Source organism: Melospiza melodia, chromosome 2 (assembly GCF_035770615.1).
Source record: "Melospiza melodia melodia isolate bMelMel2 chromosome 2, bMelMel2.pri, whole genome shotgun sequence".
In the NCBI taxonomy this organism is placed as follows: domain Eukaryota; kingdom Metazoa; phylum Chordata; class Aves; order Passeriformes; family Passerellidae; genus Melospiza; species Melospiza melodia.
Genome location: NC_086195.1, coordinates 66,095,652 through 66,108,369, shown reverse-complemented (window position 1 = coordinate 66,108,369; position 12,718 = coordinate 66,095,652). Strand labels below are relative to the sequence as shown.

Sequence of the window (12,718 nt, the reverse complement as noted above, 5' to 3'; positions counted from 1 at the left end):
ATCTAAACCTCCCCCCATCAGACAGTAGGAAGCCATTTGCCCTTGTTCTATTACTACAAGTCCTTGTCACAAGTCCCTGTCCAACTCTCTTGTAACCCCTTTAGGCAGTGGAAGGTGCTCTAAGGTCTCCTTGGAGTCTTCTCCAGGTTGAGCAAGCCCAGCTCCCTCAGCCAGTCACCACAGCAGAGGTGCTCCAGCCCTCTGAGCAGCTCTGTGGCCCTCCAGCACCCTCCAGGAGACCAAAGAGGTTAACTATCATGATAACACCATTTTTAGAGGACATTTAATCTTAAGGTCCTGTTTCTCACCATCACTGTTTCTATTTCTTTGCCCACATGAGAGTACATTTTTGTAAAGATAAAATAGGATTTCCCCAGAATTGTGTAGTCCCATGGACTGAACATTCCCACACAAAACCAGCCGTTCTGTGTTTGAAACAAATATCCCCATCTGTCTCAAACAGTTCAGTGCCTGGGACACCAGGGGAGGGTGAAAGATGGAAATGGAACTTCAGTTTTCTCTCTCCAAACAGCCCTCCTGTACTGCTGATGCAGAGACCCTAGCAGGTCTGGGAACCCTGGGACATTTTCTCCCGGCTAGGTTCTTCCAGGACCAGCCTAAGCTTTCCTCAGGTCTTCTGTTCCCAGAAGACACTAGCTCAGTTCTGTGTTTCTCAATGTCTGACAACATCATGGCTGGTTGGACTTGTTAAAATCCAGAGAATTCTTGTGCTAAGGAAAGATGTCTGAGTCACTCTGACTTTCTCCTGAATGAGCCCTAATAGACCTGTCAGGAAAAGAAGTTACAGTGAGAATGAGGATGACATAAACTGGATTAGTAATAAGAGCTAGAGTTGGAGTTTTGCCCCATGATCTCTGAGTCCCTCTCTGAGATCTCATTTCCCTTCCTCTAATTATGCAATCCCAGGAAAGGAGGTTTTCATACACCAAACTGTTGGGAAAAGCCACAAAGCTGGATCAGTGGCTGGCAATCCCCTACCATGATCTTGTCCCTGACATGAGAGTACTCCTGCAGAGGTGGAAGCCTTCCCTGGCTGCTGTGCAAGGGATTGCTCGTGAACCCTCTCCTTTGTGGTGGAGATGGAAAAGATGGCTTAGGAAGCTGTCCAAGCTTGATTGCCATTGATGTGATTTCTCAGAAGGAAGAACCCACAGCAGCAGCCAGCAGGATTACTTATGAAAGATCTCAGTTATTGCAAGAAGTTTAAACAAAAAACTGACAACAGCAAACAACATCATCAGTTCCCAGTGGGAAAAGATGAAACAGGAGGTCTACCTGTCTGCTCTGGAATGCTCAGAATTAGAAGCAAAGATTTTTTAAAACTCCTGTGACGAGTAAGACTTAAACAACCAACCACTTGCAGCTGTAGTTTTTATTTCATTCAGAGGAGCGTGTCAGTCTTGGATACACTTTGCACTCCAGTTGTGCAGCCTTGGTCAAAATTACAGGTTTTTCTGTAGGTCCACCCATCCCGCTTTGTCATTGGACCATGTCCTGTGAGCCCCTCATCAGTAATTAACTGCAGTCAACTTGTTTGGTCTGTATTTACCAATGGATGGGTATTGAAAATTGTCACTTCTTTGCTCACCATGTTGATTATATCTGTATTGATTGAGAGCCAGTAGGAAAAATACACATATTTGGGAAAAGAGGCAGAAGCCAGCTCCTCTTGGTAGAAGCTCCATGGCTGTTGGAAAGGATCAAGGTTCCTCTTGATCATTCTTCTGGCCTGGCCTCTTGAATTGTGCTCAGCTTAGTGCTGGTGACTCAACTTGACCAAGAGGTACAGTAGAGACACTCTACCTCACTGTTTAGCCCCTGGCCCTTGCTTTCCCCTCACCCCAGTTGCTCCATAGCCTGGGGGATTTGACACTGTTTTGGTTAGTGGAGTTTATGGATTTCAACTCCCTTGAGATGAGGAAACCTTCTTTTATGCATTTTGATTCAAATTCAGCATCAGAGAGTCAGGCCAGCCCTCTCCGTCTCCTTGAACATTTTCAGGCATGGGACAGTCAAGCTTCTTGGGGCAAACTGTGCCTGTTCCTCACCATAGTAAAGAATTTCTTCCTAATATTTATTCTAAACCTACCCTCTTTCAGTTTAAAACCATTCCATCTTGTCCTGTCACTGCATACCCGTGTACTAGATTTCTCTCTCCATGGACAGTGGAGGAGGCTTGGGCATTTGTCATAGTTCTATACCCACACTGGGGCCAAGCATCTTCTGTTCAGGTATTGTGGAGCCTAAATAGCCCACCCAAGAGAAGTGTGGGCTTTTGTCCATCTGCTTGCATTAGCGACTCTTGGAAGTGGGTGGTTGTTTCCAGCAAGCTGCTCACTAGAATTCTTGTTCCTTTTTTTGAAATGCTGAGACTCCCGTTGCAGATATTTACTTCACTTTGACATGAAGTCAATATTTACCTCTTCAAATAATAAATATTTAGATTTTCTTGGTTCAAATCATTGTATCCTGAGATTTTTCTGCTATGATCTATGGTTAAGTTCTGGGGCCAACAAGTGGAAAAAGCCTTTCATGCTTTCAAGACCTGTTCCTGTAAAGGTATTGGTATACTGAAAGGTCACATCCTCATCTGTGTCAAATGCTGCCCGGGGTCATGAAGGTTCATAAGGTCACACAAGGAAGTAAAGAAAGCAAGTAAAGATTTTTATATTTGTTTTTCTTCTCAGTTTTTTGGAATTGCTTCAATATGGTATCAAGAAATCAACTTGTAACTGTAAATTGAAGGGCTGTTTGCATCTTTTTAACACCCTGCTGGGATTTTTATTCAGTTCCATGTCTTTGGATCCTAAATAACCAGAGGTTTCTTTGTCTCTATTTCCCATATAAAATGGATAGAATCAAAATTCTTTTGAGAAGGTGGAAATCTTTGAAGTCAAAGCCAGACTGCCTGGCCTATATTTAATCCACCAATCCACACTGAAGGAGTCTGAGTGGTGCATTCAGGGAATTTGCACCCTACTTGATGCTGCAAGATGCTTTGGACATCCCATCCCCAAAGACGATATTGCTGCATGGGTTGAGGTCCTTTATCCAGAAAAAACAGAGACTTGAAAATTCCCTGGAATTCTAGTCTGTAAAATAAGGTTAATTTACATTGACAAGGTGAGAACCAAGGAGAATAAGGTAAGAGCTGTCTGCTGTGCATACAGACTACAGACACAGATCTTAAGATCCAAACTTAAAGAAAACTTTAGGCTGGAAGAGACCTTTGGAGTTCTTTTCTTCAAGTCTCCAAAGTCCATCTTTCATCCCCGAAAGCTCTTAAATTCACATCATATTTTGAATTTGTCAAAGCTCCACTGACTTCACATCTAGAGGATCGTGGGTTTCATGAAACACCCATGGCCTTTGTTAAATGTGTGGATGCAAGTCCATTGCTGGAACAAGCCCTGCAGCAACAGGTATTGTGGAAAAAAGGGAAACCATATATGAGATTTAGATGTTTTTATTTTTAAATGCTGTTGTTGGAGAAAGCTGCTGACATACTTGTCTTGCTGAACAAGCAATGAAACCTGGTTTCCTGGTCCCATGAACATTTGCATCCTGCAGTTTTCCCAGTGTCCCCTACAGTTTTGGTCAGGAAAGAGCAGTCCACAGCCATGCTAGTAGGGCACTGAGTACTGGATGGTGGACCAGTAGGTATTTTCTGGCTGATTAATTGGCATATGCTTTGCAGGATGAGTAAGAAATTGCCTTTCCATTAAGAGACCCATCAAGATAGATTAATTTGCATTTAATTCTCCTTTAATTTGCCTTGAATTCTCCTTTTCCCTGGTTGATGATATTAATGAAACTTGTAGGAACTTCCTACCCCCAGAGAGTGGAAATGACAATTTTCTGAAAGTGGATGAAATGGCCAACATGCTTAAAAATGTTGATGTTTAAATATTAGGCAAAAGACCACATAGGCATCATTTTGTTCACAAACCAGGCGAAAGGACAAAAATAACTACAGTCTCAATAAAAGGCAGCATTTTTTCTATTCTTTTGCTTTTCTCTAGTCTCAGCTAAAATGACTATGAATTTCTTTTCTTTTAATTTGAAAGGAATAATTCACCTGTGCACTGAAGCCTTCGAAGCAAGTTTTTTAGCCCAAAGCACAAGATCATTACTCGATGAAGTTAGCCTTTGAACAGCCAAATTTCAAAAGAAAATATTGATTTGGCATGCTTCAGCTTGTCAATTGAGAAGATTAAGCACTATAGAGTGGGAAATCGAGACAACAGGAGGCCAGATGCTGTGAAAATCTTTCATCTGGTGGAATTGCCTGCTGAGGGAAACAAGGGAAGCCCTTGTCGCTCATACTTTTAAAGTTAGATCAGGACAAGAATGCAAACACCTACTGTCTAATATCAGGATCCTGCTTCCTGTAATCTTAATGAAAATACTCTGAGAGGGCACAGCACAGTCTTCCCCCTTTTCTGTCCACTAATCATTCTTCCCCTTCCCTGAAGCTACCTATAATGTCCATTGCCATGGTAACTGAGCATGGTATGTATCTCAGACAAGATGACATATGCATTTTTTCCTGCTTTAATAGATACTCTGTTTAGGCTGCAGTCTCCTCTGATTGCCCCATTCCCCAAAGGACACACAAATGCTGACTCCATGAGTTGGCATCTCCATGCAGGAAGAAGCTGCTGTGGGAAACTGTCATTCAGACCTCAGACCTTAAATCTGTGATGTGTTCCTCTGAGGTTTAATTACAGGTACTTTTAACTGAGTGGCAAGGAAATGCTTTTAAAGAAACAATGTTCATTGAGCTTAAAGTGTAATTACCTGATAGATAAACTTGCCTAGAGAAATGGGAGCTATTGCATTCTTGGCTTTGCCAGGCAGGTCAATCATTAAAGTTTAACAAATGAAGCCAGTATTTCATCTCAGCAAGTTTGTCCCAGTGAACATTGATCCATTGGCTGTTTGTTCATGCTCCAAAATGTATGCTCATCAATACCAGAAACCTTGTGAACCCAAGGATGGGGTTGTAATGAAACAAGCAGATAGTTGTCAGCAACGCTTATAAGATTTACGTCATCCTTAAACTGAACGAGGATGGGTTTAGATTAGATATTTGTTATATAAGAAATTTGTTATGGTGAGGGAGGTGAGGCACTGACAAAGGCTGCCCTGAGAAGATGTGGATGCCCCATCCGCTGAAAGTATTTAAGGCCAAGATGCCATGGGAATTGGAGCAACCTGGTTCAGTGGAAGGTGTCCCCACATGGCAGGGGGGGGAGAGGATGACCTTAAAGGTGCAAGATGATCATAAACGTTCCTTTCAACCCACCCCATTCTATGATTCTGTGGTATTACAAAGAGTGAGCTTCAGAGAAAGCCCAAGATTTAATGATGAATTCAGAAGCTGGTCTTCCTCACAGAAGAGTGTGTGGGGTGGCATTAACTGCTACTAGAGCCTGTCTCCAGCCTTGCAGTCCTTCTTCAACAAATAGACTTTATTTCTGCTGCAAGAGACAAGAGCAGCAGAAGCCCCCGCTGACATGATAGCTGGATTAATAAGCGATGATGCCTTCTGTGAAGAGCAGGAACAGGCACACACATCTTTGGATGGGAAGAGGATGTAGAGGGAAAGGGCTTGCTGAAGCCCCTGACATCATCCTGACTTGACATCAACCGTGACCTGAGGAAGTCCAGCAATGAGAAGCTGGTTTCATGGCGCAGCAAACAATGGTCCTCTTGTTCTCCCTCCTGAGGCACTGAGCTCGGTGTGTTGCCTTCCTTTTATTCACCCACTCCACCTCAAGAGGTAAATGTGTAGGTCAAAGGTGTGAGTCTTGACTTTTCTTGCCAAACAGAAAAGCTGAATGAAGACACAGTTGTTCTTCCACTAAATGTATGGGGATGTAAACACTGGCCATGGAAGGATGAAAGCTGCCTCTGTAACACAAGATAAAGTTACACACAACTGGATATGATGGGGCAGAAAGGTTTTACAGCTGGAAATGTGATGTTTTCTGTCTCAAGTTTTGGGATTAAGCAAGCAAGGCATAGATATAATGGCCCAGAAGGTTGTGCTGATTTTTCAAGGATTACCATATTACATATCTGTGGGCAAAACCCTCCCTATTTGGTCAGTTTTATCTCCATCCTTCACTTCCTTTTACTCTTTCTCTGCCCTCCTGCCTGCAGCAAAACTCCCCAGGAGCACTCTTTACCCAAATCCCAAATTCCAAACCCTAAGCCCCCTGTTTTCCTCTGAAGCATACTGATGACTCAGAGTGTTCCAGGGAGCTGCACAGCAAAGAGTGGACTCCACGGGAGAGAAAAGCTGCATTTCCCTTCTGGCAGTAGTGGAAGTGTCTGAATTATCCCAAGATAAAATCTGAGGAATATAAGGCAGCTCTGTTTCATTGGGAGGCGCGTTTCCAGGAAGCAGCACTGTGAATGACATGTAGACACCTGAAGTGCCACTTTGCTGTGCTGGTGGGGCTTGTGATTATTATTCCTGCTAATCTAAAACTGTATTTGTCTGTGCTGGCTGTGACAAGGCTGTATTGCCATCAAAACTGTGTGTCTTGACAGATTATCTTTTCCACGGAATAATACAGAATTATTTTCTGCTGGGTCTGCCTGTAACCTTCTCCCGCTGAGTGCTTTGCTGAGGCTACTGGACTCTATTGTCCAAATGGTTAATTTTTTAGGCATTATTTGGATGAATGAGTGGTTAGATGAGACCAGGGTTTTTAAAATCTGTTCCAAATTTCTCTTTGGTTTTTCTCTTCTTTTGACCTGAGTCCTCTCCCTTTTTTTCTTTATGAATCTTAAAATGGCTCTGCTCTGCATCTGCTTTTGCCCAAAGACATCCATGGTTCCCTCTGTTTGATACATGCTTCTCTGAGGGCAGGTGATCCAGCTGCTCAGGGCAGTGCTGTAGGTATCTGTGATTTTCTGCATAGCAGTGTTACCGAAGAAATATGCCTTTAAAAACCTCTTCTGGATGTAGATCTCAGGTATGCATGTGCTGCCTGAGAAATACAAATTAATCTTTTAGTTATCTTCTTGCGTTTTTCTCTCTCTAATTGCTGTCTTTACTCCTGCAGCAGTCACTTCAGTGATTATTGCAAGCTTGTGTAATTGTCTGGTGTCACTTGCATAAGATAAGGATCTTAATGGTATAACACCCATTGTCATGAGGTTCATCTCAGTTTGGGTTGTTACAACACAATGTGGGAAGACGAGGAAACCTTAGCAGCCTTCTCACTTGAGGCCATTACTTAACTTCCTCCCTACTCTTAGTGCTCCACAGAGCAACTGTAGTTACAATGCTTTTAGCTAGAAAATGTCTCATTTTCTTTCTTTCCATGGTGAGTCTCGCAAAATAAAGATTGCCAAAAGCACCTTTAATCACCATCCTTATTCATTTTGTACTTGTAGCCAGAGCACGGATATTTAATCTAATCCTTTCCCACACTTCAGCATTTTTCACTGCTTGCTTCCTATGCAATTTGCTTTAACCATTCCTCAATTTTTTCCACTGGACTTTCCCCACTGTGCTTTAGTATATGTCTTTGTACTTTCACTGGTGGCAGTAACGTGCATTAGTTTTGAACTCTTTTCCTTAGTTGTAGGGTGACCTCTAACAGTTCTGTGTAAACATATGTTGCTAAAAGGATGGAAGGGCTGCTGTACAGTACTTTCTATATCATCGGCTCAGAATGGATGCCTTTTTTTTCCTTTCAAGCCAAACTCCCAGTCTTGGTCTGGGATGATTGTATCCAGGTAGATCATAGAATCCTTTAGTTGGAAAAGACCTCTAAAAGACCTCTAAGGTGATTGAGGCCATCTTAACCCAACACTGCCAAGCTCACCACTAAACTATATCCCTAAAAGCCACATCTACACACCTTTTAAATCCCTCCAGGCATGGTGATAAGAGTGTTCAGCCAATTGCTCTTTCCACGGCTCCACCTTCTCTCTTACTTTTCTCCCAGGCCATGAGAATTCCTCTTGATGCTCTTAGCACAGGCACACTGTTGTTTCCATTGAACACAGTCTTCTTCCACCTCAATTTTACACCTTGTTTTCCTGGTGCTTCTCTATAACCTAAAGGGGTTTACTTGCCTTTGGAAATTTTCCTCTGCTTTGTTTTGTGCTTTTGTTTCCACTCTCCCATAATCCTCGGCTCTGTTTGCATTTTCCCTCTAATGCTTTTGTTTTGATGTTTGTCCAGCTCCTCCTTGTTTGCTTAGGCCTCCCAATAAGTTCCCTACTGTGTTCTCTATTGCTTCCTTAAATATTTCCCATCTGGTCTCCACTGAGAATTCTTTATCGTTCCGCAGTAATGGCCTGAAATGCTCCCCAAGCATTACCTCCTCCGTCTCTCTCAATGACTTGCCTTTTAACTTCGCAGGATCAAATTTAACTCCAGTGTCACCCGTCTTTCCCTTGGGCTTTAATGCATTCGTCATCTTTTCAATAAGTAATTCATGATCGCTGCTGCCCTTCAGCATCGCTATAGACTTTCCCATCCAGCAGTGACTCCGTTGTGCCTTTTCCAGATAATCATGTGGTCCATCTGTTTCAGTGTGTAACCAGCTGGTGACCCTGTGCAAATCCATGAGGGACCCAAATGGCACCAGTGACCGGACTATGCACCCCACTTCAACTACTCCAACTTCTTACCAGTCCAACTCCTCCCATATGGCCCAGCTGTTCTTTTGCCTTATTTCTGTTTTCTTCCTCTATGTTTCCAACTTTCACCTTCACAACTGCTTCATGAGCTGAGGCCTTGTTTCAGACACCATGTTGATAAAATTTATATTTTTTCTTCTCTGCAACTTGTTTTGGTGCAACACAGCAAATCACAGCCAGGCGGAGATCACTGCAGGCTGCAGTAAATATTGCTGTGATAATCCTGTCAGGCATGAGTTTTCTGTTGTTCACAGAAATCCTTGTGCTTTTTGCTCACAGAGGCAATATTACTCATCTGGGAAAAACAAACAAACAAACAAACAAACAAACAAAAATAAAAACAAGCAAAGAAAACCAGAAATAAGCCTGATACCTGAATTACCTGTTTCCAAGGTGTCTGGTTTGGCAGCTGTGGATGTATCGCTCAGCTGTGGTGCTCACTGGTGTGGGGTGAGAGGGAGGTCCAGGTGCCCATCTCAGAAGCCATGTGGTGTCTTTAGCCATTCTCCAACCTGCACAACTGTTTCCATGTGTTTGGCTCATCAGTCAGATTGAATTGCAAAACTCTTCCTGCACCAAGTTATGGATATGCCTCTCCGGTATATGTGAAAGCCTCACTATCCTTTGAACAACTTGTTGGCATAGGTATCAATGCCACCTTCATATTTTGCCTTCAACAAATGAAGTTTAGATTGTTTTGACTTAAAAATCTGACTTTTCCTCTACTTACATACACTACTCAGATATGTTGAAGTGAATTTCTCTAGCAGATGATACAACTGTTTTGATTTGATTTGATTTGTTTTGTTTGTTAAGTTTTTTTGCTTAAACAAATATGTTACATTTTACTTAGTAATATTTGATGTGACATTTTTGGGTCATTGCCATCCATCACCTAAACATGAAGACACTAAGCATCTGTATTCTAGCACAGGAACAACCTGTCTTCCCGCAATTTTTTAAGATATGTAGCAAAATGTTTATTAAAATATCTTGAGGTAGAAAACACAGTGAACCAAAAGGGTATAAAATGATTGGATTGAGTTTGAAATCAAGGTACCTACATTTAGCATTAGGTGTTTGCATGGGAGATGTACATCTGAACTCCCAAAGCAGGGAACAGAAATGCAGTTGTTGCCCAGGTACCACCATCCAGTGCCATGTGAGATGCTGGCTGGGCTTTCCTGCTGTCCTACAGCTGCCCCTCCCTCAGTGCACAGGAGTGAAAGGGTCTTGTATCGTGTCACCCAGCACCACACGGATGCGTCAGACACCTGATACCACCTCAAAAGGCTGTTGTTGTTTTCATTTGCACTAGCTCAGCCTCTAAGCAACCCTATCAGTGTAGTCCAGATCCAGCTAACCAAACAAACGTGCTGAGTTCTAGAGGCAACTGAATCCCTCTGCAGCCCTGTTGACTGTGCAGACCAAACCTCCTCAGGTTGTGGTGCACCCTCACGTGCCCACAGAGACATTTACGTGCCTCACCAAGGAGGAACAGGGAGGTCAGCTACCTTTAAAGAATGATGTCATTGGCTTAAATTAACCTTCTTGTGTTACCATCCCCAAATATCGAGAGTTTTGATTAAAAATGGACACTCAATAAAAAATTTTAGTAGTTCATGATAGAATTTTCCCAGAAACAATCAAACCCAAATCACCATTGCATTACTCCTAGTTTTGTCATTTAAACCACTGCAAAGCCATATGAGATGAGGTCACAATGGTGGTCTTTGGTACTCCTTTTTTGTGGTGCAAATGAATAATTCAGGGCAATTCCCATATCTGTGGAAATGTTCAAGTCCAAGCTGGAAGGGGCTCTGAGCAGCCTGTGCTAGTGGAAGGTGTCCCTGCCCATGGTAGGGAATTGGAACCACGTGGTCTTCAAGGTTCATTTCAAGGTTGATTTCATTCAAATCATTCTATGATTTTATGAATTCCCAAAGAATTTCACTGGGAATCTCCTGCTAGCCCCAACTGGTATCCCCGCAGACAGATACTCCTTGGGATCCCAGACTGTAGGGGTCAATGTGCACAGCAAACCACAAAGACCAGTGATCCCTGATGGCATTTCTGAACAACTGAAGCCTACCTGAAAGCACTGTATGGAGGAAAGAATTGAAATGTGACAAGCAGAGCATCTTTGTCCATCTCTCATCACATTCACTGTGGAAAAATCAATGTGCAACTGGTGTTTCTCAAGAGAAGTACATCAAAAATGAGTAGTGTGAATGTAGATCAGCTGTGATCTTTCTGTGATTAGAGTAAGTTCTCTTTTGTGAACTGCTAATGCCAATGTGTATATTGATTGAAAATCCCCTTCCCTCCTTAACAGCTGAAATATTCCTGCCCCGGGACTAACCAGGGCTGAAATAGGACAACAAAGGATAAAACCATCTGTAGCTAATATTTTTTCTTAGCCAACCATAGCCAAAGTTCCAGTGACTTGGAGATCCCAGAGCTGAAAGGATCTACCATAATCATTTAAGTTTACCTGCTGCATCATTAAAGCAATGAAATTTCACACATTATGAAGTTCACAAATATAGGACTGACTATAGCAGAGCATTTCTTCTAAGGCACTTCCACTCCTGACTCACAGCCTCTTACAGTAACAGTCAATACTGCTATGTTAGTCAATAGTTATCAGAGAAACTGATAGACTGTTCTCAAAGACACATTGCTTGGAGTCTGCATTTAGGAAAATCAATGACATTTATCAAAATGCCAAAGGTGGCTCCACAGGATGCAACGATCAGTAAAATCATGGTCAGAGTGGGAGATGCCAATGTGATTTCCTCTTCTGGTGGCTTTCTTGAGTGTCCTTTTCTGCTTATAAATTGGAGTGACTTGTGCTTCTGAGCCATGTCCTGCAAAGACAAGATACAGAATTTTTTTTTGGCTTGGACTGCAAAATGGTACAGATCAGACCATGGTTTGCTTAGACTAGCCCTTCCCCAGGCCAAGTCTTCTCTGATAAAACTGAATTTTCCTTCTAGGTGGATTTACATCTTGTGTCAGTGTTTTAAACAGATGCTTCCATTTTCCTGAGCTGCAGTTCACAGATGCTAAAACTGGGCCATCCCAACAGATGCAGGAGAGAACTGAAGGCCCTAATGGCATCCTGACCATTTTGACTCCCATATGCAAAGCACTGGTAGCTCAGCACTTGATGCTGATGTGTGATGTCTGGGATGGTGAGTAGAGGAAGGTTCATGCATTCCACAGGAAGGGACTTCAATGACACTTTTCAATTTTCCTTCAAAATACATCAAAAGTGATAAAGCATAACATCAAAAGTAGAAGGTTTCAAAGAGGTTTGTGGGCATCTGGCCTGTTTTCTAGTTAAACAGATGTTGATATACAAATTCCAAGGCTTGGAAAATTCTAGATCTTTGCAGAGATGCAAACTAATTGGTCTAAAGTACAAGAATTTCTTTCCCTGGGATTTGAGTATTTAACTCTCCTATCTCCATCTCAGAACGCCTAGGACTAATCCAAATTTTTTATTTGCTAAAATTTGTATATCAAACCATGGGACAAGCTTTGTGCAAGTTCAGCATATTACAGCTTGGAAATTCACTAGTAGTTAGAAGACTAAAATTAGCTGTATCCTGGGCAACATCAAAAGAAATGTGGCCAGCAGGTTGAGGGAGGTGATTTTCCCCCTCTACTCTGTGCTGGAGTGCTGCATCGTGCTGTGGGTCCCTCAGTATAAGAAGGACATGGACCAGCTGGAGCAAGTCCAAAGGATGCCATGAAGATGTTCAGAGGGCTAGAGCACCTCTCCCAGGGAGTCAGACTGAGAAAGTTGGAGTTGTTTAGCTTGGAGAAGAGACGGCTTTGGGGAGACTTTAGAGGCCTTTCCAGTACCTAAAGGTGCTACAAGAGAGCTGGAGAGGGATTTCTGACAAGGGGGAAAGGCTTTAACCTCACACAGAGCAGGTTTAGATTAGGGATGAGGAAGAAATTCTTCCCTGTGAGAGTGGTGAGGCACTGGCACAGGTTTCTGAGAGAACCTGTGGCT

At 42.6% G+C, this 12,718-nt stretch overlaps 1 protein-coding gene across 1 annotated transcript in view; it reads left to right on the top strand.

Moving 5' to 3' along the window:
- Nucleotides 1-5,631: 5,631 nt before the first annotated feature.
- GUCY2F (guanylate cyclase 2F, retinal) overlaps nt 5,632-12,718 on the top strand; it is a 113,520-nt gene continuing 106,433 nt past the window's right edge. The window contains exon 1 of the mRNA XM_063148678.1: nt 5,632-5,765. Coding sequence (XP_063004748.1) covers nt 5,697-5,765 — 69 coding nt within the window. The 5' untranslated portion in view covers nt 5,632-5,696. The remainder of the gene's footprint in view (nt 5,766-12,718) is intronic.